Genomic DNA, 24,403 nt, shown 5'->3' with positions numbered 1-24,403 from the left:
GCTTCAGCACTGAAGGTCTTTTGACAAACCAATATTTATAACAGTTTGACAGCAGGATGAGGAACAGCGTTTGTCTTTGTAACAGCTTGAAGAAAGACCCTTTCCAGGACCCAGTCATGCAGTTACAATCTTGACCTCTTTCTTATGCTGGGAACATGCATACAGCAGCACCTCCCATGTGTTTTCTTGTCCCATTGACTGTCCATTCACTTCCCATCTGTTTTGCAGTCTTAAAGGAACAGAAGGGGCCCTCTTATAAATCTGTCTTTGCAGGTGATAAATGATGTCTATCTCTTTAAGGGCTGCCTGGGTGGTTTTCCTTTTCTGAGAACATTTCTGCTTTCCTCCTAAGTAAATTTAGGGAAAAATGTAATTTTAGAAATAAGAGAAAAAGAAAAACAAGATGAATTTTTTAAAGCATTTTTAATTGACTAAGAATATTTTACTGATCTTTTTTAGTCTTCCCAATTAATAATGCCTAAATCATATTTTTTTAAATGTATTATCAACATTTAAATTTTTATCAGGGAGCAAAATGAATGTATTCATTTTGAAATAATGGAACTTTTTTTGAGAGAAGAATAATGTAATAATGAGTTAACATATGAAATAACTTTTTAAGTTTTTTGTCATAATTTATGTGGAGCATCTTATGTATTGGATACAAAAATAAAATATTTCAGAGTAAATCATTGTAATCTTATGGTAAAATCTATTCATTTTTTACATTTAAAAAGATAATCATAAATCCCATAAACATTTATGCTTTTACTTCTGTTGCTGAAAATAAGTATTATAGGAATAGATATTGATATCATTGGGTTTGCTAAGAATTCAGCAGAAATAAAAATAATTTACTTTTTCTCCCATGCAGAAATTATTTATGCAAGGTTTTATGTAACAGATATTGTCCCTCCATGGCCCTGCAGAATGTTCTTAAATTACTGATTTAAAAACTATTACCAGTATAAAATGACCACTTTTAGAATATTGTGTTGTATTATTTGAATCAGCTGGCTAATAATATATCTTCTACAGACTAGCTTGTTCATTTATTAATTATCCAAAAGGAAGTTGAGGCAACTTACATATATCCTATGCAAAAGATAAAACTACTTAAGTGAAAACTTTGAGTTGAAGAAAAGGAAAATCCAGGCAAGTGAAATAAAGTAAAATATAAGATAGAATTGGTGCCCCCTCAAAATGCATGCTCAAGGCTTCTGCATACAGGCAGACCTCATTTTGTTGCATGTCACTTTATTGCACTTCACAGTTACTGCATTTTTAACAATAGAAGTTTTGTGGCAACCCTGTATTGAACCAGCCTGTTGGCACTATTTTCCCAACAGCATGTGCTTACCTCATGTCGCTATCACATTTTGATAATTCTTGCAATATTTCGAGTTTTTCATTATTATTCTGTCTGTCATGGTGATCTATCATCAGTGATCTTTGATGTTTGTATTGTAGCTGTTTTGGGTACCACTAACTAACTGTGCCCATATTAGTCAGTGAACTTAATCAGTACATACGTGTATTCTTGCTGTTCCACCAACTAGACATTCCCTGTCTCTCTCCTCCTCTTCAGGGCCTCCCTATTCCCTAGGACACAACAATGTTGAAATTTGGCCGGCTAATAACCCTGCAATGGCCTCTACATGTTCAACTGAAAGAAAGAGTGCCATATCTCACTTTAAATCAAAAGCTAGAAATGATTAAGCTTAGTAAAGGAGGCTTGTTGAAAGCCAAAATGGGCCATTAGCCAAACTGTGAATGCAAAAGAAAAGTTATTGAGGGAAATTAAAAGTGTTATTCCAGTGAACACACAAATGATAAAGCAGAACAGCCTTTTTGCAGAAAGTTTTACTGGTCTGGATAGAAGATCAAACCAGCCATAACATTCCCTTAAGCTAAAACCTAATCCAGAACAAGTCTCTAACTCTATTCAATTCTCTGAAAGCTGAGAGAGGTGGGAAGCTGCAGAATAAAATTTGAAGCTAGCAAAGGTTGATTCGTAAGGTTTAAGAGGAAAAAAGCCATTTCTGCAACATAAAAGTACAAGGTGCTGATGCAGCAGCTGCAGCAACTTATCAAGAAGATCTAACTAAAATAATTGATGAAAGTGGTTATGCTAAACAACAGATTCTTGATGCAGATGAAATAGCCATCTATTGGAAGAAGATGCCATCTAGTAGTTTAATAGCTAGAGAGAAGTCAAAGCCAGGCTTCAAGGCTTCAAAGGAGAGACTGTGCCTCCTATTGGGTGATAATGCAACAGGTGACTTTAAGTTGAAGCCAACCCAAAGAATTTACCATTCTGAAAATCCTAGGGCCCTTAAGAATTATGCTAAGTCTACCCTGCTTGTTCTCTAAAGGTGGAACAAAAAGCCTGGATGACAGCACATCTGTTTACAGCATGGTTTACTGAATATTGTAACTCTTGAGACCTGCTCAGAAAAGTTTTCTTTCAAAATATTACTGCTCATTGACAATGCATCTGGTCAAGAAAGGGTTCTGAGGGAGATGTACAAGGAGATTAATGTTGTTTTTGTGCCTGCTAGCACAACATCCATTCTGCAGCCCATGGATCAAGGAACACTTTCAACCTTGAAGTCTTATTATTTTAAAAATACATTTCTTAAGGCCCTAGCTGCCATAGATAGTGATACCTCTGATGGATTTAGGAAAAAAAAATAGGAAAAGCTTCTGGAAAGGACTCACTATTTTAGATGCTGTTAAGACCATTCAGGATTCATGGGTGGAGGTCAAAATGTCACCATTAACAGTTTGGAAGAAGTTGATTCCAACCCTCGTGGATGACTTTGAAGAGTTTGAGACTTAAGAGGAGGAAGTAACTGCAGATATGGTAGAGACAGCAATAGAACTAGAATTAGTTCTCTTGTAATATGATAAAACTTGAACAGATGAAAAGTTGCTTTTTATGGACAAGCAAAGAAAGTGTTTTCTTCTTCCTTTTTTTTTTTTTTTTTTTTTTGGCAGTCTCAGTTTGAAGAAAGTGTTTTTTGAGATGGAATCTGTTCCTGGTGAAGATGCTGTGAACATTGTTGAAATGGCAGTAAAGAATTTAGAATATTACATAAACTTACTAGATAAAGCAGCTGCAGGGTTTGAGAAGATTGTCTCCCAATTTTTAAAGAAGAAAAATTTGGGTAAAATTTACCCAAAATGACCTATTGTGGGTAAAATGCTATCAGACAGCATCACATGCTACTGTGAAATCTTTCATGAAAGGAAGAATCAATCAGTGCAGCAAGCTACAATTGTTATCTAAGAAATTGGCATAGCCAACCTAACCTGCAACAACCACCACCCTGATCAGTCATCAGGGCCAGACCCTCCACCAGCAAAAAGATTATGACTCACTGAAGGCTCAGATGATCCTTAGCATTTGTTAGCGATAAAGTTTTTTTTGTTTTTTTTTTTGTTTGTTTGTTTTTGAGGCAGAGTCTCACTCTGTCGCCGGGGCTGGAGTGCAGTGGCCGGATCTCAGCTCACTGCAAGGTCCGCCTCCCGGGTTTACGCCATTCTTCTGCCTCAGCCTCCCGAGTAGCTGGGACTACAGGCGCCCGCCACTTCGCCCGGCTAGTTTTTTTGTATTTTTAGTAGAGACGGGGTTTCACCGTGTTAGCCAGGATGGTCTCGATCTCCTGATCTCGTGATCCGCCCGTCTCGGCCTCCCAAAGTGCTGGGATTACAGGCTTGAGCCACCGCGCCCGGCCACGATAAAGTATTTTTAAATAAGGTACGTACATTGTCTTTTTAGACATAATGCTATTACACACTTAATATATTACAGTATGCTGTAAACGTAACTTAAATGCACTGGAAAACCAAAACACCTTATGCGACTCCCTTTATTGTGATACACGCTTTATTGTGGTAGTCTGGAACCAAACTTGCGTATCTCCGAAGTATGCCGGTACTCTGCTAGAGGGAAGATGCAAATGTAGCCCTCAGTTTCCTGGTGGCTGGCAGATACAAAATGGAAAGCAAAGGTCATTAACATCATTCATGGTGGCCATCAGACAGCAACACAGCAGTTGCTTAGGAGAAGCATAGGGCTTCTTGGTACACACAACTGAGAGAAATTTCCCTTAAAGTGGACCCTGAGTTGGATGATATAATGAATCTAATGGCTACGCATAATCAGCAATATCCTGGGGCCCTTTATTGTAATGTTTCTCACGCAGGCTAACATACGCAGTTCTAGGGAAAAAATGATGCTGTCCAAACATACAGCTATTTGGTTTGGCTTATCTAAGGATAAAATACCTAGTATCCAGAGAAGTAGATGAACTTACATCCTCCATACGGTCTCCCATAAATATTATTTGTTTTTGCAGCTGATCCTTTAATAAGTATCAGGTAGCCAGAAGTTCAAGATTTTACACTCATTGACATTGACAGGCACTTGGAATGGTACTACTTTTTTTGGGGGGGGGGACATCTCACTCTGTCACCCAGGCTGGAGTGCAGTGGTGTGATCTTGGCTCACTGTAACCTCCACCTCCTGGATTCAGGTGATTTTCCTGCCTCAGCCTCCCAAGTAGCTGGGATTACAGGCGCCCACCACCACACCCGGCTAATTTTTGTATTTTTAGTAGAGATGGGGTTTCGCCATGTTGGCCAGGCTGCTCTCGAACTCCTGAGCTCATGTGATCTGCCTGCCTCGGCCTTCCAAAGTGCTGGGATTACAGGCGTGAGCCACTGTGCCCAGCCAAGTACTACTTTTTTTATTAGTTAAGTTGGAGCCATAATCATTATAACTGAGCTGAAATTAGGATTGCCATCCACTTAAGAAAATTGAGTGGTCTAACAAGGATAAAAGCCTAAGTATAAGGCTAATTCATGTTCATACTGAAACCTTTTGGGGAATAGGCCTAAAATACATAGAAAGTATTTGAAGAGGTTTTAATTGTACTAGCCAAAGGGAACCTGGTAGAAATGCTTGTGTTATAAGAGTTTATTTTTTAAAAAGCTGAATTTATGTGACCAGGCACGGTGGCTCACGCCTGTAATCCCAGCACTTTGGGAGACCGAGGCGGGTGGATCACGAGGTCAAGAGTTCAAGACCAGCGTGGCCAATATGGTGAAACCCCATCACTACTAAAAATACAAAAAAATTAGCCAGGTGTGGTGACACATGCTTGTGGTCCCAGCTACTCGGGAGGCTGAGGCAAAAGAATTGTTTGTACCCGGGAGGCAGAGGTTGCAGTGAGCCGAGATCATGCCACTGCACTCCAGCCTGGGCAACAGAGCGAGACTCCATCCCAAAAAAAAAAGAGCTGAATTTATCAACAAATTGCTATGGAGGTTTTTATATATTCAGCATGCTGTAATTTACCTCACAGACTTTCTTAAGGCTACTTTCTTTCTAAATTATACTATATGGGGGTCACAAAATAGCAAATCTTTAATAATCACCTTTAACGATTTAAGTATTGTTTAAGTCAGACCACTCAACTATGAATGCATAAATATTCATGGACATCTATTACATAGCAAGCAGTGCTGTGCTGGGCCGAGTGATTTTAAATAACAGACTTTTTGGTAAGTAGAGAATTTGTACAAGCAGTCCTTGCTGTTTTCCACATTAATGCTTAGAAAAAATACGTTATAAAAATGATCTTTTCAAAATGAATTATGAAGCCCCGTGAGAATGATATGGCAATTTGTGGTTACATATTTTACTAGAGGGTTAATATCAAATAAATAAAAAAATACTAAGGAATAAACAAAAAAATTTTTAAGATGCAGTTATATAATGAATTAGAACAATATATTTTAATCATAAGTTTTAAATTAGTGTGGACTTTGACTTCTCCTGGACAAATTCCTTCATTTTATAGATAAAGCTGGGACTGTGGCTTACCCAGTTATAAAGTTAATGGCAAATACCACATTGTCATATATTTTAAATGATACACATTACATGTTCTCTGCTTTATAAAAATCATAGAAAATAACTGCCTCATAGATTATTAAAAGTGTTAGACTAAGGATTCTTAAAAATTTTTTCCGTCGAATGTTTCTTCCATTATTAATTCCATGAAGTCCATGTTACAGAAGATTTTGTCTACAACAGTGCAGTTACATTCTTCGCATTAGAAATACAACCACCAGCTAGAGTTCCTAATCAGTATAAGGAAGTAGTTGTTAGGAGAGGGGATGTGCTTCTAGTCCAAATGAAGATTTCCATTTTGAGTTTTTGAAGTAATGGAACTAACCCAGCCTTTACAGGCCCCAGGAATCTGGGAACCTCAGCTTTCAAAGTACTGTACCAGTCCTTAACAGTTTTCCTGGACATGTGATTGGATGCCTCCTTCTGTAACATGCAGGAGTATTCTGTTTGTCTTCATTGAGTGTTTAAAAATAATCATGCCTATTTTAAGGAAAAAATCTACAGAACTAAGATTCAGAAGATAAGTGGTAGATTTAGTCATATACCTTTGTCTATCTGTTTGGTTCAACCTTTCATCAACTGTAAAAGACGCACATTTTTTCTTGTGCTAAATCTAAGAATTTAACTGTAGTTTTGAGAATCTTGAGTGTAGTCTCTTGTTCACCTTTTTTTCCTTTTCTTATTTCCCCCACACCCTAGATTCACTTAAATACTGAACTTCTAAAGGGCAAGTTAATAGTGTAGTTGTTTAATAAAAAGCAAACCTTTTCATGAACAATATATATTACATAATAAAAGGTGTTCCTTTACTTTTCAGTACTATAGTGAATAGCTTTTTACAGTAGAATCTCACTTAGAGGGTGTCTTAAAGCTTAACACAAAGTGCTTATGCAGCATGTTATAAAACAGTTCTATTAAGGTACATTTGGATCTTTGGGTGTGTGGTTTGCTTAAAGTACACTGCATTAGTAAGTTGGCAGCTTGCTTTCTTTAAAAACATCAAAAGTTTTAAAAGGTTTATTTCAGGGCATGTGTTAGTGTTTTGTGTGTGGTTCTTTGTTCCTGTTCTAAACTGTTATTAACCACTGAAGTGAACCTTTTCCCGGGTTTGGCCTTTTGGTATTCACAGTGTATTCAAAACCTAATTACAGATTAGTCTATATTTGAGACTTTAGAGCAAGTATCAGAAGACCCAAAAAGAAAATGAGAGTAGCAGTATCATTTCATGTTGAGATAAAGAGACCCAAAACATGAATGGGCGTCAAGTCATCTGAAGAGAAGAAAAAAGAGAAGGAACTTCATTCACTGAGACGGTTTATGAGTTGGGGATTATGGGAATATTCATGACTCAATCAAGAAGCACAGTGAATTGATGTTTGAAATAGCTCATCTTTTAAGTAAACATTGGATAAATGCAAAGTAGACTCAGTATTCACTACACGTAGAAATAGCTATTTCGGTATAACAGAAATAGCAGTTTGTTAATCCCTTCCTGAGTTGGTTTAATTTACCAAGTAAATCACAAATTTTATTCTTTATTTGTGAATATTTAATTCAAATATTTAATGGAAATATGAGTTTGCTTTATAATTACTCATGCTGATCCATACACATATTTCTGAGAGAAAGCAATTTCTAATGGTGAAATAGTTACAATAATATTTTTGAAATTTGAACGCACTGTGATATTGAAGCATTAATTTGAAGGATCGGAAAGTAGGAAGTTTTTGTTGCCAATATTCAACTTCATTGTTTATGGATAACTTGGCTTTCTGTGCAGTCAGATGGCACAGTTAGTATACAGACATTCTTGGAAACTTGTATCAAAATTTAAAATGAATGAATTTATGAGAAATAATTCTGCTTATTATTTGTAATATAGCTTTCTTGAAAAGCGAGAAATCAGAATGTAGTTTCTAAAGCTTCAAGTGAGTATGTATACATAGTCAGCATCTTTCAGCCTTGATAATAAGATGCAACCATTCAGGTGAAGGGATTTTTTTTCCCACTTGTGTTGTTGGACCTGGGTATCCTGTTCTATGTTGCTTGTCTGGTTCAGGTGGAAGCCACCAGCTTTCCTTGACCTTCATTATCCGTGTGTGTCTTGCCTCCCATTCCCAGGCTTGCTGTAGCTCTTCTGATCCTGTCTTCCTCCCGCTCAATCACTAGTGTAGTATTCATGAAGCCAACTAAGTTCGTTTTTCCCTTTGGAAACCACAGCTCTTATTTTCTGTGACATATTTTGGGCAACTTCATTTATCATTGATTGAGCATATACAGTGATAGGGCCTTGTTCTGGACACGGAAGGCGCTGAGCAGTTGTGGTCCCATCTTGTATTGTTCTCCAAGGGCTTCTCCAAATGTGTGTAGATTTAGTCTCCTCAGGAGGGCACAAATTTCATCAGAATATGATAGCATATTGTGTACTGTTTGGTCATCCTTAGGCATAGACTACTTAGGAGGTGTCAGTAACTATTTTGTTCCCTGATTTTTACTGAAATGCGTCCTTTTTTTTTTTTTTTTGAGACGGAGTCTCGCCATGTCACCAGGCTGGAGTGCAGTGGTGTGATCTCGGCTCATTGCAACCTCCGCCTCCAGGGTTCAAGTGATTCTCCCTGAAATGTATCTTATTTTAAGTCAAAGGTAATACTTAAAACAAGACCAAATAGACTTAAAATAACAGCATTTGCTTTGTCACTATGAGCTTTCCTTTGTTATTATGAGTTAACATATGGTAGCAGACTGGGTGTAGTAGCTCACGCCCTGTAATTCCAGCAGTTTGTGAAGCCAAGTGGGGAGGATTGCTTGAGGCCCAGACTTCGAGACCAGCCTGGGCAACATAGTGAGACCCCCATCTTGACAAAAAAAAAATTAACAAATTAGCCAGGTGTGGTGCTGCATGCCTGTGGTCCCACCTACTTGGGAGACTGAGACGGGAGAATCACTTGAGCCTAGGAGGTCAAGGCTGTAGTGAGCTGTGTTTGCATCACTCCTGGGTGACAGTGCAAGACTCTGTGTCAAACAAACATGGTAGCAGATATAGTGTGTGTTTCTTAATCAGAGAAGTGTAGACAAGGCTAACTCTCCAGGCTTTAATGTCCTCATATTTAGTAATGATACCTGCAAGGTTGTATGAGAACCAAATGAAATGCCAAATTTGGAAATACATAGTAGATACATCATAGCCTTAGAGTGAGAGAGTAAGCTGGGGATGCTTCTCAAAGGCAGGATATCACGTGTGTCCTCATATCCAAGTGCATTGTGAAAGTGAAAGAACAAAGAAAAAAATGTTTTCCAGTTAATGTTTAAAGGATACATTGATCATAATTGCGCTTTAACACTCACCTCCGGTCTCCCCCCACCCCATTCGCACCTCCTGCCCCCGTTACTGCCTGGTAACTTAGGTAAGTGTCCTTTGTCATTCCTGAGGTTTCAAGGCATGGTAGTACTGTGTCCTGATATTCTAATTGTAAATATTTAAGGGAAATTTGGCATTTTTTCATTTTGTGGTTTTCATATTAAAGTACATTAAATAGTCTTTGTGCTTTCATTTAGGAAAAAAAACTGCTTACCTGTTAATTTTAGAAAAATCTGATTTTCATTTAGACCTTACAGAGTGAGACACCCGCATCAGAGTGGCTCTTGGTGTCTTTCAATCCAATTGGATCTTGCTCAGAATAGTCTCTTGTAGGGAGTAAGGCTGCTGTACCGCCTCCCTGCAGTAGTCCATCCCGCTTAGGATGGGGTCACCAGTGGGGCAAAAGGATGGGTAGACCTGGCCATGCACTGCCCTGTTGTTCTCAAATCATGTATCAAAAGGAGTTGGACTTCTTCTCTTCATACAGTATAGCATTCCCAAGTAGAAATATTTCTCAGTGAAATGTGGAGAGAAGCACCTGTTTGAGATTCCCATGTTGTGTTGTGTAAGTTAGATGATTTTCTTTTTTTAAAGACCACATTCATTTCCAGAATTCTAGGTAACAATTTAGAAAATGTCTTTCTCCTAACCCCCCCAGTTTTTAAAAATCCTTCAACTGATGAACTGATGTGAAACTTTCTTACATTCACTGAAAAAAACAAAAATAGGTTAAGCTGTTTCTAAGCAACTAAATGAATTAATTTTAAAACTAAGAATGTGGCCTTATTTTGGGAAAGCAAGAAAGTTTACTGGTTTGTCTGCTGTTTAACAAATGGAAGTGAGCCCACCAGAAAATTGAGACTCAACTTTTAAGAGATGGGTTAGGATTTTTTTTTTAAGTTTTTCTAGTTTAATTTTATATACAAGGAGTTAATGCTGCCTTCATAATAACTATTATCCTATTTTCTCAATAAATAGTTTCAGTAAAACAATTGGACTTTCCCTTCCCCTCCCCCCACAGATTTCGTATCAGTCTGAATCTAATACCTCGAATGAGAAGTGCTTCACCAAGCATCGTGGCACTCACCTGTAGTCTCAGCTACTCAGGAGGCTGAGGCAGCAGGATCCATTGAGCTCAGGAGTCTGAGTCTAGCCTGGGCAACATAGCAAGACCTACAAGTTTTAAATTACTGGAAAAATAATATGGAAAGAATAAATTACTGATAAAAGAATATGAAAATGTTATGTTCTTTATATCCAACCATGGTAGGCTTTTTTGAGTTCCTGCAATGCTAATAAGAATTCATAAAAAGGACAATTCTTCATTTTCTTGGGTACTCATCACTAATGCTGCCTTGCTGGTAAAAAGGAATACTTACATCTTCAATTGCAGATTGTTTACTTTTAAATATAAAAGATATAAATGTCAAATATTAAATGTATTTTATATGGTTTTCCTACATAAAGTAGAATGCTTGCCAGTTTTGCCTCTAGGTCACTCACTTTGATCCAGCCAACCCACCTTAATTGATAATTTCCACTAATATGTTAAATTACATTAAAAGGACAAAAATATTTATCATGCTTACTATAACCTATGTTTTAAAATAGAAATCAGGCACAGTGGCTCACACCTGTAATCCCAGGACTTTGGGAGGCCGAGGCAGGAGGATCACTTGAGCCCAGTTCAGGACCAGCCTGAGCAACAAAGTGAGACCCTGTCTGTACAAAAAAATTAAAAATAAAAACCTAGCCAGGCGTGGTGGCACCTGCCTGTGGTCTTAGCTACAGGCGAGGCCAAGGCAGGAGAATCACTTGAGCCCAGGAGGTTGAGGCTGCAGTAAGCCCTGTTAGTGCCACTGCACTCCAACCTGGGCGACAGAGTAGGACCCCCGTCTCAAAATACAAAATAAAATAGGAGGTGCATGACTAAGTTAGCAATGAAGTAGTATAGATGATGACTTTTCCACTTTTAATAGGGGATTGGCATGTACTGTGGACAGTTGACATTTGTGGAGGAAATCTACATTTCAGAGAGAGATAAACTTTTCTTATTTATAGCTGGCAAAGTACTTTTTCGTGTGTGTTTTTACAGAATCATTGCACTTCTCATATTTGTTGCAAGCATCTCCCACAGCTTCCCTTGTCTTTTAATTTAGGACATATAAATAAAAGTATACATTTCAATATGGCCATATTGATGGATCTTTTCCTTTATAACTCTTATTACTTAAGAAGTCATTTCCCAGTCTAAGGCCACCTCTGCTTTCTTTTAGTTTTTTAAAATGGTGTCGTTGTATATTTTCTTGTGACCCAGACATTTCTAACTGTGGGTTCTTGATTGGGCTTCAGAGAATCTGAGAATTCCTTAAAATTCTCTACATAATTGTACATGTACTTAATACATGCTGTTTTCCATGTTAAGAGTTCACAGTTTTTATTAGATCCTCAAAGGGATCAGTCTCTCCTCCCATTTCCAAAATATGTCTGAGACCTACTGCTCTAATCCATCTGGACTTGATTTGGATAAAAGGTGGTATGGTGAGACTCATTTTTTCTTTTTTCCCCAAATAGTTAAGTATACCAACCATTTAGTAAATAACTACCTCCTGATTCGTGATACCTTTGAAAAATCAATGTTTTTCTTTATTTTTATCCCCACAGAGAAAGTTAGAGAAATTCAAGAAAAACTTGATGCTTTCATTGAAGCTCTTCATCAGGAGAAATAAATTATATTAAGTGAGTAAAAATTCTATAACTGTATTGGTGCTGACTAAATACAAAATTATACTTTTCTTAATAGTTTATCATTCTGCTTCACTTACATCCTGGTTGTTACTTATGCTGTAATTTCAGTGGCATCAATCTCGGAAACTAGCTTCCGAAATTCATTTGTGTAATGTTCCTTTGAATAACTTGATTGCCTTCTGGCTGAACTAAAAATATCCTCTAGAACTCATTTTGAATAGAACAAAGGTGAACAGAGAGCTAAGATATTGTATAATATGCAGGTGACTCATTTTCTAGGTGTAAAGAATTGCGCTGTAGTTGACATTACTTTATTCCTCATTGCTTGTAGTCTGTCAATAATCATGTGTATGTTAAATATTTAACTTACAAAGTTTTCTGTTTGACTTAATTAAAATTTTAATAATTGTTCTTACTCTTTATCTCTTTTGTTTAAAAACATTTAGATAAGTGTTTTTCCTACTTAATTTAGATAGCCTTAGAATTTAGTACTCCTCTCAGTGAATTTACTTTCTTGTCTGATTCTGTTTTCTGGCGTTAGAGGCATGTTCCTAATAAAATACATATTTAAGAACTTTTCCTTAGTAGCATAATCCATTAATTGTTGCTGAAAAATTGTAAACAGTGTAAGTCACTTGCGTGAGATGAGCCCTCACTCTGCCACCCAGGCTGGAGTACAGTGGTGCAATCGCAGTTCACTACAGCCTCAACCTCCTGGGCTCAAGCAATCCTCCCACATCAGCCTCTCAAGAAACTGGAGCCACAGGCTCATGCCACCATGCCCAGCTAATTTCTGTAATTTTTTGTAGAGATGGGGTTTCACCCTGCTGTCCAGGCTGGCATTTGCTTTTATAAAAGGAGTTGAAAAAAGAAAAATACTATAGTTAAGTCATTATCACTTCATATATTTTGTCACTTTTGTCTGTGAGCCTTACCCTGTAGACAGCATGCAGCAGGCTCAGAACTGAAAGGAGTAGTTCAGGTCAGGTCAGAAAAGGCTTTTAAACCAAATAACCTACTTTACTGTCAGGAAAATGTATTTGAGAAAGCAGAGTGGAAAGGGAAGCGCAACTCATATGGTACATCATTGGGAACAGTAGGCCAGCAATGAAGGAGAGAAACAAGGCTTAGAAAACTTGAAAATAAAGCTTTGTTACATTATTTCATTTGTTTCTTTAGTAAGTTAAGACAGGCCAGTGCGGTGGCTCACTCCTGTAATCCCAGCACTTAGGGAGACCAAGGTGGGTGGATCACTTGAGGTCAGGAGTTGGAGACCAGCCTGACCAACATGGTGAAACCCCGTCTCTACTAAAAATACAAAAATTGCCCAGGCGTGCTGGCACATGCCTGTAATTCCAGTTACTCGGGAGCCTGAGCTAGGAGAACCACTTGAACCTGAAAGCAGTGGTTGCAGTAAGCAGAAATCGTGCCACTGCACTCCAGCCTGGGCGACAGAGTGAGACTGTCTCAAAAAAAAAGTTAAGACAGATATGTGGAAATATACAGAAATACATAATCATCTTTAACACAAGGTAAACATAATTTTTGTGTTTTATAAGTGTCCATGTTCATAAATCCTTTCTACATCTTCTGTGTATGAATATTTTATTTTAAAACCGTTAAGTGTTACAGTATCACCCTAGTCATGATAGTTACCATGAATACTTACTATTAGAAGTAAACATCTTTAGTACCTTGATCTCTAGCACCAGAGCTTACATGATAGTTTTGTTTACCGATCTGTACGTGCTTTGCAGGGAAAAATTGATGAAAGCCCCGGAAGCCCCATTAAAAATATAAGCTGTATTTCTGTTTTTTTAACAAAATGAGGAAGCTGAAAGCCAGCCAGTGTTTTACATAATGGTGTCTCTCCCCTCAGCTGATCAGTGTGACATCCAGAATTGCTGTTGCTGCTACCTGTCTAGTCTCTAAGACCCTTTTCAACCCTTGTGACTTAAGACTCTGAACTTTGTTACAAAGTATCTTGTGAACTGGACAGATGATCTGTTTTGTACCCTGCAGATGCATTTAAAAGAGTAAATCTGGGCCGGGCGTGGTGGCTCAAGCCTGTAATCCCAGCACTTTGGGAGGCCGAGACGGGTGGATCACGAGGTCAGGAGATCGAGACCATCCTGGCTAACGCGGTGAAACCCCGTCTCTACTAAAAAAATACAAAAAACTAGCTGGGCGGGATGGCGGGCGCCTGTAGTCCCAGCTACTCGGGAGGCTGAGGCAGGAGAATGGCGTGAACCCGGGAGGCGGAGCTTGCAGTGAGCTGAGATCCGGCCACTGCACTCCAGCCTGGGCAACAGAGCGAGACTCTGTCTCAAAAAAAGAAAAAAAGTAAATCTGGCAGAATGGTAACCTTGCTTCATTCTGACCATTTTATAAAAGTTACCAAGGACCCTAAGGAATACTTTCTCAAGTGTAATTTTGACACATAGGATTCCTAGTTAATTGTTACTCTAATATTTGCTGAAGATGTTTATATGCTATACAGCCTTACACAGATTCTTCTCCAATCAATTTTAGTATATGCTTTTAACTTTTTCTACAAGAAATGAATTCCAGTATATTTTTATTTATGTTTGATAAAAAAATTATGCCAATACTGTTATGGTAGGTGATAGACTATATAACTTTAGAAAAACTAGCAAACATAAGCAGGTAGGCTTCAACGTTGTTATGATCATGCAGTAATAAACTTTGTTTAGAAATTTTGCATTTGTCTCCCCTGACCTCAGTTTGTTAAATGGGTTTATTTTTACAGATTCATACTTATAATCAGCTCTGCATATATCTGAAGAACAAAAACATCAACGTCTTTTGTCCAGCCTCCTTTTCTTCTACTGTTCCACCTTTCTAAACATACAATAAAGTCATGGGATAAAAATAATTGATGTGTGTTACGGGCGCTTTAACCATCAGCTGCCTTTCGAATGGAAGAACAGTGGTAATGGATTAACATCCTACTTTGCTGTACTAAAGTGACAAATGGGAATAATAGAATTGATACGGCCATTAGGTTCAGTCCTTGAAGATAAGAAACTTGCTCTCTGTTGGTTGTCTTATTTGTGGTGGTGGCACTAGTTTACCGCGTTCACTGAGGGTACTCAGTGTCAATTTCTTCTTCAGAAATACAATGCTAGGTGTTTTGAAATAAGACTTATATAGCACTTTTTTTAAAGTTATCAATTGTATATAAAATCACAATAGCGTGCTAAATCATTGTGTGTGTCTGTAGTATTCTATTCCCAGAAACTATTTGACCATGATAATTCAGTTTATATTCACCACATGAAAGAAAAGTGGGTAACAGAAGAACCCCTATAACAGGTTAATTTGGATTGTAACAATTCAGTGTACATTCAGTGAAAGAAGTTTCAACCCTTCATAGCCAGCGAAGAAATTTGCCTTGGAAGCTAAGTCAGTACCAGCTTTTACCTATTTGATTCAGTTGCTGTTTTCTCACTCTATATCCATTTGAAATTGATTTATTTTAGATGTTGTATACTTATGTTAGGCTTTCTGTTAATAGTGGGTTTTTTCCTGTTGACAGAGCCACTGGATTATGACACAGGATGAGGAATATTAAAGATAATCAATTGACTAATTTCATTTAGAATATTATCAAACATTTCAACTAGACATCAGAAAAAGGCTTTCTTTGATAAGACTATTTTAAATAGAAATTATTTCAATAATTAAAGTAATGTTGACCATCCCCCTCTTAGCTGAATAAAGAAAAATTTAGTTTAATTTATTGCAATTTAATTACAGTACTACCTTTATAACATTTTCATGTGTTTTAAATAAATATTTTTTAATTGGCTACAGGACATTCAAGCAAAGAAATGCTTTTTTTACTTAAAATGTCTATCTCATTTGCTGCCTTTTCACTAAGGCTTTACTTTGTTAATAAAAATGTCCATTGTGTGATGTTTTTTATTTTACAGTTCACTAAATCTTATTTTCTTGGAATTGCTTTTTGGTAACAGCTCCATTGCTACTCCCCATTTTATTGTTTTCCATCATGCATGCTTCGTTGTGATCCCTCAAGATGTAACACTTGGTACACACGGTTGAGGATATGGAAAAACACTTCCGAAAGCGGGAATTCAGTGTATGTTTGTTTTATACTGTTTGATAAGGAAAGTAGGTCCAGTTTTAAGCAGCACAGATGTGCTGGTAGATGCATAGTCAGGAACTTTTTTTCTTTCTTTTAGGTCTAGGGACAGGAGTGAATAGAAGGGAGGAGAACTCTATTATGTTGAATACACAGATTAGGAGATCACCTTACTGGGTACACCCCTCTAACCAGTGCTTACAGGTTAATTCATGTTAATGAATATTTTTGCAGTTGTAAAGCATAACAATTACAACTACAGATCTATTTCTAAAGAATAAAACAGGACCATATTTATTTACTTCTGTCAACTATAGAGAGAAAGAAATACCCTCAGCTGTATTTCCACAGATTTCTCCCAAGGAAAAAGCTAATATTAGTCACTACTGTTATCACATCCCTTTGTGTAAGTTTTAAAAAGAGGTGGAGGGAGAGCTTCGTTTCTTTGAGGAGATAAGTATTGTAACGTATGTGAATAGATGGTAACAATATTACTGAAAGTCCCACATGAGAGTCCTGACGTCCTCTCCATGCCGCACAGTAATTTGGCTGCTTTTATGGGTTTTTTTCTTCTTTTTAGCTGATCTCATCCTAAGTATGCTTTATTTTTCCTTGAAAGCTAGGTATTTATCAAGTGTAGATGGTACTGAAAGAAAGTAAAATTCAGTCTCCAGAGTAAACCTTGTGTCCAGAGTAAAGTCTTGTGTCGGTAGTTCGAAAGTTAGAAATGATTCAAATTTCAGCAAAAAGATATTAAATAGACAGAAGGTAAATTCGAACTAGCCACAGAATCATTTGTTTTTATGTCAGAATTTGCAAAGAGTGGAGTGGACAAAGCTCTCTATGGAAGATTGAACAACTGTAAATAGATGATATCCAAAATTAATTCGGCTAGGACTTCAGTTTTAAAAATCAGTGTACCTAGGCAGTGCACAGTAGGAAATAAGTGGCCCTTGCAGCTTCCCCGTTTAACCCACTGTGCTGTAGTTGCATGTGGAACAATCAGCCTTTCTAGTAGTTTATTATATTGCCCTCTCATTGTATTCCCATTTTCCACAGTTTTTTTTCCAGCAGACTTCTTTCTGCAAATTATTCGGCCTCCAAATGCAAATGAATGGTATAAAAATAAGTAGGGAACATGGCAGAGAGTGGTGCTTCCCAGCCTCACAATGTTGGAATTTGACATAGGATAAGAGAGTGTAGATTTAAAAGATAAAATCTTTAGTTAATAATTTTGTGTTTATTTATTCTAGATGTATGTATCTGAGGAAAGAAATATGGTATTTTTGCTTTCCAATAAAGGGGATCAAAGTAATGGTTTTTACCTCAGTTCTCTAAGCTGGTATATGTTGTAGCTCTAGCAGTGTGGAAATGTGCTTTAAAATATGCTTACCTTTTGAATGATCATGGCTATATGTTGTTTAAATACTTAAAACTTACCTTGTTTTCACTTGTGCACTGTGAATGAACTTTGTATTATTTTTTTAAAACCTTCACATTACATGTAGATATTATTGCAACTTATATTTTGCCTGTGCTTGATCAAAGGTCATTTGTGTAGATGAGTAATTAAAAAATATTTAAATCACATTATAATTCTATTATTGGAGAGCATCTTTTAAATTTTTTTCTGTTTTAATGAGGGAAAGGGAAACCTGTGTACCTAGGGTCATTATTTGACCCCACAGTATAACCAGATTCATGGTCTAACAAGCTCTTATTGTGGCTTTTCTCTGAATGCTTGAATTTCACATGCCTTGCGTTTCACAATTGTACTCCATGGTCAACCGGTGCTTTTTTCACATCGTGGTACTTGTCAAAACATTTTGTTATTTTCCTTGGTAAGATATATAAAAAAGGTTTTATAATTTCACTTTGCTGCCAAGGCTGTCATTTTCAGTAATGCTGCTAACATGTTCATATGAGGCTTACTAAAAAGTTATAACTAAGCCTTAGAACTGGAAGAGACTTTAATTTCATCTACCATCTTATTATAAACTCCTGTTACTCACTTTGTTATTCCTCCAGAACTTTGCTCATAAATGATACCTACTGACTGTTTGTTGATCATTGGATATGTCAAGTTAGGCAGAGTATAGGTGTGCCGCTTTAATTCCTTCAGAAGATGCATAGGCAAGAACATTTTCAATCATATCAGCATTGGTTTTCTGTATCAGTGCTAACAGACTCGTCCTAGAGGGAGGCCCCATACTTTTATTTTAAACTAAGTTTTCACCCTTTATGTAATTCAAGTTCAGAATCTTCATGTATCAAAAAGTTTGAAGAATTCAGTTACTAAAGATTTAATAGAGCAATGTATGTTTCTTTAGCATGTCTGATTGAAGAATTAATATATTTATCAAATTGAGATGGCTACCATGTGCCTATAGATAACACAGATGTATTTAATTACAAAGGACGTCTTAAAATAACCACATCCCCGATTTGTGATAACTAAAACAATCATATCCTGCACATATTGGACCCAGTTAATAAGTGTAGAAAACTTAAGGGTTCAAACAAGTACTACAAAAATTGTTGAAGGTTCAAAACCAGGGGACAGTATCAGGAAGGCTTAAATGTGGGTGATCTGTAGCTGGAAGAAGACAACTTCTAAAACTAAGGGTAGGAAAAACCTGTATCATAAGGCATTCGTTTAAATTTATATCCTAAAATGACAGAATTTGGCTTGAAAATTGAGAGTATGTATATGATTCCTCTCCAAGATTTCTCGTGAGTTACATACACATTCTATAGAAGCAGTATTAAGGTGTGTTTGTGGTCAAGTCACTGACAAAGAGGTAAATACTACTTTAAAATGCTTTTAAATGAAAATCGTTGTTTTGGTTTGTTTGTTTGAGACAGAGTCTCGCTCTGTCGCCCAGGCTGGAGGGCAGTGGTGTGATCTCGGCTCACTGCAAGCTCTGCCTCCTGGGTTCAGGCCATTCTCCTGCCTCAGCCTTGCGAGTAACTGGGACTACAGGCACCCGCCACCATGCCTAGCTAATTTTTTGTATTTTTAGTAGAGGCAGCGTTTCCCCGTGTTAGCCAGGGTGGTCTCGATCTCCTGACCTCGTGATCCACCCGCCTCGGCCTCCCAAAGTGCTGGGATTACAGGTGTGATTGTTACTCTGTGATAACAAATTCTTGTTCCTGCTGTTAGTACTTTTAATTCATTAACCCAGGTGTAAACTGTTCCTATCCAAATATTTGGGAAAGCGAAGATCTGTTTTTGAAAAAACTAGGCCAGAGGCACTCCTGAAGATCTAGTCACAGTGCAGTGATACTGCCAGCAGCCGCCCACAGAGATATGTCTTATGGCTGTATTAAGAATATAAGCTACACTCTTTAATGTTCAGAACAGAATATTCATTCTGCTGCTTACTCTTGTAGTTACTAAATCACAGAGCAACAATATGGAAATTAGAATTTTATCCAGTTGTCAGAAAATATGCTCATGGTTTATGTGACCTAATACTTTCCAAAAGCTCTTGAGACCTCTCATATTTGTAAGAGAATATGTAGGGAATAGGTTAACCCCATTTTTTTGCTTTGGTAAACTTCAGCTGAGATTAGGCCAAATCACCTGAAAGCAATACTGCCTGGGCTGCTACTTGCCTTCCTCTTTGATACTACGTCCTTGGCTTTCACAGGCTTTAAAACCGTATGACACGTCTGTTTGAAGAAAATACACAGCCTCTTTTGCAGAAGTCTCACCTAATTACATGTCTTGATTATCACTGAAATTCATTAAGGATTACTAGATAGTACCAGCGGTTTCCCCGCCAGACGCATGGAGGTACTGCTGTCCTTGTGGCAGTGAGAACTCAAGACCTTAACATTTTCTTTGCTTCAACTGCCAGGAAATGCTGAAATTAATTTCCCTCTCAACTGGAGGAATGAACCTCACCATTTTTCTGCTCCCTTAGTTTGTGTTCCATTTTTGTTACTAATCTCTCTTTCCATACATCTTAACAGAGAAACAGCCCTGCATCACTAACAAAATACAATGCTTATTTATTTCTCCTTTAAGAAATATATTTGTCTAGAGGGTTTAAGTCAAGAATTCCCACATTTGCCATAATGCTCCAGGTGGTACACAGCCACTCCCCTTGCATGCCTAATGTATGTAATCTTTTTCTACAATCAATTAATGTATATATAGTAAAAAAAATCAGAAATCACCTCAAGGACATAGTACACACCCAGTGACAATAACGTGCCTGCCTCGCCGCCGTGAGCAACACTTCACGGTAGCAGGAGGTGCCTGATGTGTGTTGAGAGGAAGGATGCAGAGAGATGCGTAAGTTTGTAGCCATTCCAGAAATGTTAACACATCCTAACTAAGGGCCTATTATAAAGGTCTGAGCAGGACTCAGAACATTACAAAGTAGACTAAAACTGGCCAGCAGCATTTTGGGATCCATGAAGAAACTCCACTGAATTCTTTTTGAATGGTCAGTATCCTATCTTGCCAAGGATTGGTCCCATGAAACATTTTTGGTTTTCCTTTAAAATTTTGTAACTCAGAAGAGAACTTGAATCCAGAGCAGAGAAACCAGTATACCTTGTGTTTTGCACCCATTATCCCAGACAGTATTATTTCCATTTTATAGGTGAGAAAGTCAGCTCAGGTTTTGCACATGGTTATTCTAGCTGAAATTTGAAAACGAGTATGATTACAAGCCTATGCACTTTCCAAAATATGCTCCCTTTCAGAAATACTTTTAGGAAAGTAAACATTAATGATACTAGGAGCACTAGTAGGGCACATGATATACCTAGAAAGTGCAAAATGACCTAACTCATAACAAAAATCGCCTACGATAGTCTTTTCCAATTACATGAGGCTATTGTTGCATTGCAACAATGGAACCATCTATCAGCAGAGATACGTGGCTGCCTATGAGACCTCAATGGACAAGAAGAGAATGAGATTCAGTAGGTTCTAATTTCATGTTAACTCCAGGCCTTAAGTTTTAGGTGTAAAAAACAAGTGCTTTGCAATTGTCAACATGTTAATAATGTTAATTTTCTCATTTTAGCCTGTGCAGATTCAATCTTTTTTGGCTAGTCCAGGTATTAAAATATGGAATTACTCTTTCCTCAGTTTTTAAAAACTTGATTGAATATTTTATTTTTCCAAATTACTCTTTTTTTTTTTTTTTTTTTTTTGAGACAGGGTTTCCCACTCTGTCCTCCATGCTGGAGTACAGCGACACAATCACAGCTCACTGCAACCTCCACCTCCTGGGCTCAAGAGATCCTCCCACCTCAACCCCTCGAGTAGGTAGGACTACAGGCACACACCACCATACCTAGCGAATCTTTTTTTTAATTTTTAGTAGAGATGAGATCTTAATATGTTGCCAAACTGATCTCGAAATTCTGAACTCAGGCAATCCTTCTACCTCGGCCTTCCAGAGTGCTGGGATTACAAGCGTGAGCCACCCCGCCTGGCCCAAATTACTACTTTTGACTGTTTTTTTTCCTCCCCCCAATAAAATTATTTTGAAAGAAAAGCTATTAACAGAAGCCTTGAAAATTTCTGCTAAATTTATATTTCAGGAATCTCGTGTACATTATTTAATTTTCTTGCATTGAGATATGTCTGGTTTCCCAAGACTGTTAGGACCGAAAGATATTTTCATGCCAAAATCTGTATGAGTTATCTTTACACATATCAGGACATCTCTAATACGAATGCTTAATTGAACATGCCTGCCATTTGCTGCCTCTGCCATTTCATAGGCTCTTGGTACCATCGTAAAGCCACTCCCACTTTCATACATTCAGATTTCTCTAAACATCTGAGACATTCACGTTCTTACTAATTGTACTCATTGCTCTGGTCATAGCTGAATCAAGATTCTGAGAATGTAATTTTGTTCATGTCAAAAGCATTGTTTTCTTATCCTGTTGGTGGAGTGAAGCATTTGGACCTGGATGCTGTCCCCATTGGACGCCCCCCGTTGGTACGTTTCGCCAGCTGTGTACTCTATGATTGGCTGGCCTTTTGATGTGCAGATACTACAAGTTGGTCACAAACTTGTGTACAATGGGCCTGTTCTGGTTCATGTGAAAATCAACATCCTTTTTTGTGTTACCGGGTGACAGGATGCTACAATACTATTAGCATTTGCAAAGAGTGTGCTCTGTCCAAGGGTGTAACCACAGATCGTGTGCTGCTCAGTTTGTGTTTCTCTATTATGTGAGAGACACAAAGAAGCTGAAGGCTGGCAAAGGCCTGTCAAATCTTGTAATGTAGCGCTCGACCCCCAAACTCCACTTGGCCTCCAAGCATCTCTTGTTCCCTGTCCCACCCCTTTCTCTGAATGGGCTCTGAGGTAGGTAAATGAATTCAGGGGCCTGGTAGGCGGGGGATTCCTTTCTGACCTCATTCCTGTACCATTTGTTTGCAGGCTTGTAGGGGGAGAGGAGGACATTTTGGAATCCTTTGTGTCAAATCATTTTCTTGCAGGTTGGGGAGTTAATGGTAACTTTGTCTGAAGCCAGCCGAGCAGAAAGCCTCCACAGATGAGGCGTGCTGTGCTCAACCTCCTCAAAACCACAAGATGAGAATGTGGAAATGGAGAACTTTCTAGAGCAGATGAGTATGTGGTAGGGCTGTGTGTTTAGGCACACAGTAGTTCATTTTAAGAGTGTTTTCCTCTTTCTGAATCATCATGGCGTTTTTATTGATGCCTGTAGTTTGGATAATCTTTTGTGCAGCCAATATTAATATATTCTGCACCGTTTTGAAAGCCTTCTACTACCTGACTACCTGTATATATTGTGTGATTTCAAGAAGTTTTATGTTTTTATCCTCAGATTTACTTTGTTTACCTAAAAAATGAACTATTGTTTTAGAATAGTAATAACTCTTTGAAAAAAAAAAAAGACCCAGAGAGAAGCAGTTTGCTCAGTTAATGTTAGAGCTAGAAACTATTTCCTGATTTCTAGGCAAGTACTAGGTGTTTCGTGAAGATTTAGATCCAGGGCCACAGGTTCAGTACTTCCAAAGCCAGGCATTTTGTGAAAGAAGTTGGGGATCTAAATGTTTATGTGAAACCTCCCTATTTTTAAACGTTAGCAGCTGATTTTGAAAATCTTAAATACTTGTGTGAGTCCAAGAGAAACATCTGCAAATAGCACTCTGCCCACCCATGAGTCACTATTTGAAACCTCTGATTTCAACTGTAGCTTTCTGCTAATTTCTGGCCTCGGTGCATTTGGGTGATAATAGTACCTTCTGAAAATAACATGATTTCTGGTCATTTTTAGAGATGCAGAGTTTTTTGTTGTTTCAGCTTTATTATGAGGCTGGACTGAAGGGAAATTCTCATTTATTAAATGCCTGCTGTATCCCAGGTATTTTAAACACATTATCGTGCTTATTCTTACAACTTCCTAAGGTAGACATTCTCGTTTACCAGCAGGCTAACTCTGGCCCAGAGAGGTTGCCTGAAGGTCCCCCGCCGGTTAGTTGACAAAGTCTTTATGGGATCCCATGTAGGTTTGACTGCAGAGCTTAGAAAAAGAGCAGGCACAGAATGGGCTGGAAGAGTACTAACAGCTTTCTTCCCTTACCTGTTCAGCCGTCCTAAGGAGGCAGTTCCTTTTTACGTCATGACCTGGTTGGCAAAAAAGCGTTACTGCACTCTGGGTACTCTGGATGTAGTTACCTAGAAATAAGGCAAGTGAAGGTTTAAAATGTCCAGGAACCCCAGCATCTAGGAATAAGTTGGCCTCTTCTGTGAACCCTGTACAGATGCTCCTTGACTTAGGATGGAGTTACATCCCAATAAAGTCGTCATAAGTTGAAAATACTGTAAGTCTACAATGCATTTTAATACACCTCACCTACTGAACATCACACCTTAGCCTAGCCTACTGTAAACATGCTCAGAACACGTACATTAGCCTGCATTTGGGCAAAGTCATCTAACACAGGGCCTATTTTATAATAAAGTGTTGAATGTCTTGTAACGTGCTGAATACTGGACTGAAAGTGGAAAACAGCAGTTTTCTGGGTGCTTGAAGTACAGTTTCTCCCGAATGCATATGGCTTTTGTGCCGTCATAAAGTTGAAAAGTTATCAGTCAAACCATTGTCAGTCGGGGACTGTCTTTCTGTGCAGACTGCCCTATCTTTCATTCGCAGCCATCTGCCTTGAAAGAGAAGTCCTCCCCATTCCTTCTTCAGCCCCCTCAAAGCCAGTGTGTTCTTTTACCATCTAGATCCTTGC

General features: G+C 38.0%; 1 protein-coding gene across 4 annotated transcripts in view; it reads left to right on the top strand.

Moving 5' to 3' along the window:
* The window catches only part of OPA1 (OPA1 mitochondrial dynamin like GTPase), a 101,838-nt gene extending 83,810 nt beyond the window's left edge, over positions 1–18,028 (top strand). For 2 of the 4 annotated variants that reach the window (XM_010373004.2, XM_010373001.2), the window contains 2 exons: positions 11,946–12,020; positions 14,800–18,028. In XM_010373004.2, the coding sequence (XP_010371306.2) occupies positions 11,946–12,010 (65 nt within the window). In that variant the 3' untranslated portion in view covers positions 12,011–12,020; positions 14,800–18,028. The remainder of the gene's footprint in view (positions 1–11,945; positions 12,021–14,799) is intronic. The other 2 variants (XM_010373002.2, XM_010373003.2) reach the window with 1 other exon arrangement.
* The last annotated feature ends 6,375 nt before the right edge of the window (positions 18,029–24,403 follow it).

The sequence above is a fragment of the Rhinopithecus roxellana genome, chromosome 1 (genome assembly GCF_007565055.1).
Source record: "Rhinopithecus roxellana isolate Shanxi Qingling chromosome 1, ASM756505v1, whole genome shotgun sequence".
Taxonomy (NCBI): Eukaryota; Metazoa; Chordata; class Mammalia; order Primates; family Cercopithecidae; genus Rhinopithecus; species Rhinopithecus roxellana.
This window is presented reverse-complemented; position numbering and strand designations above follow the sequence as displayed.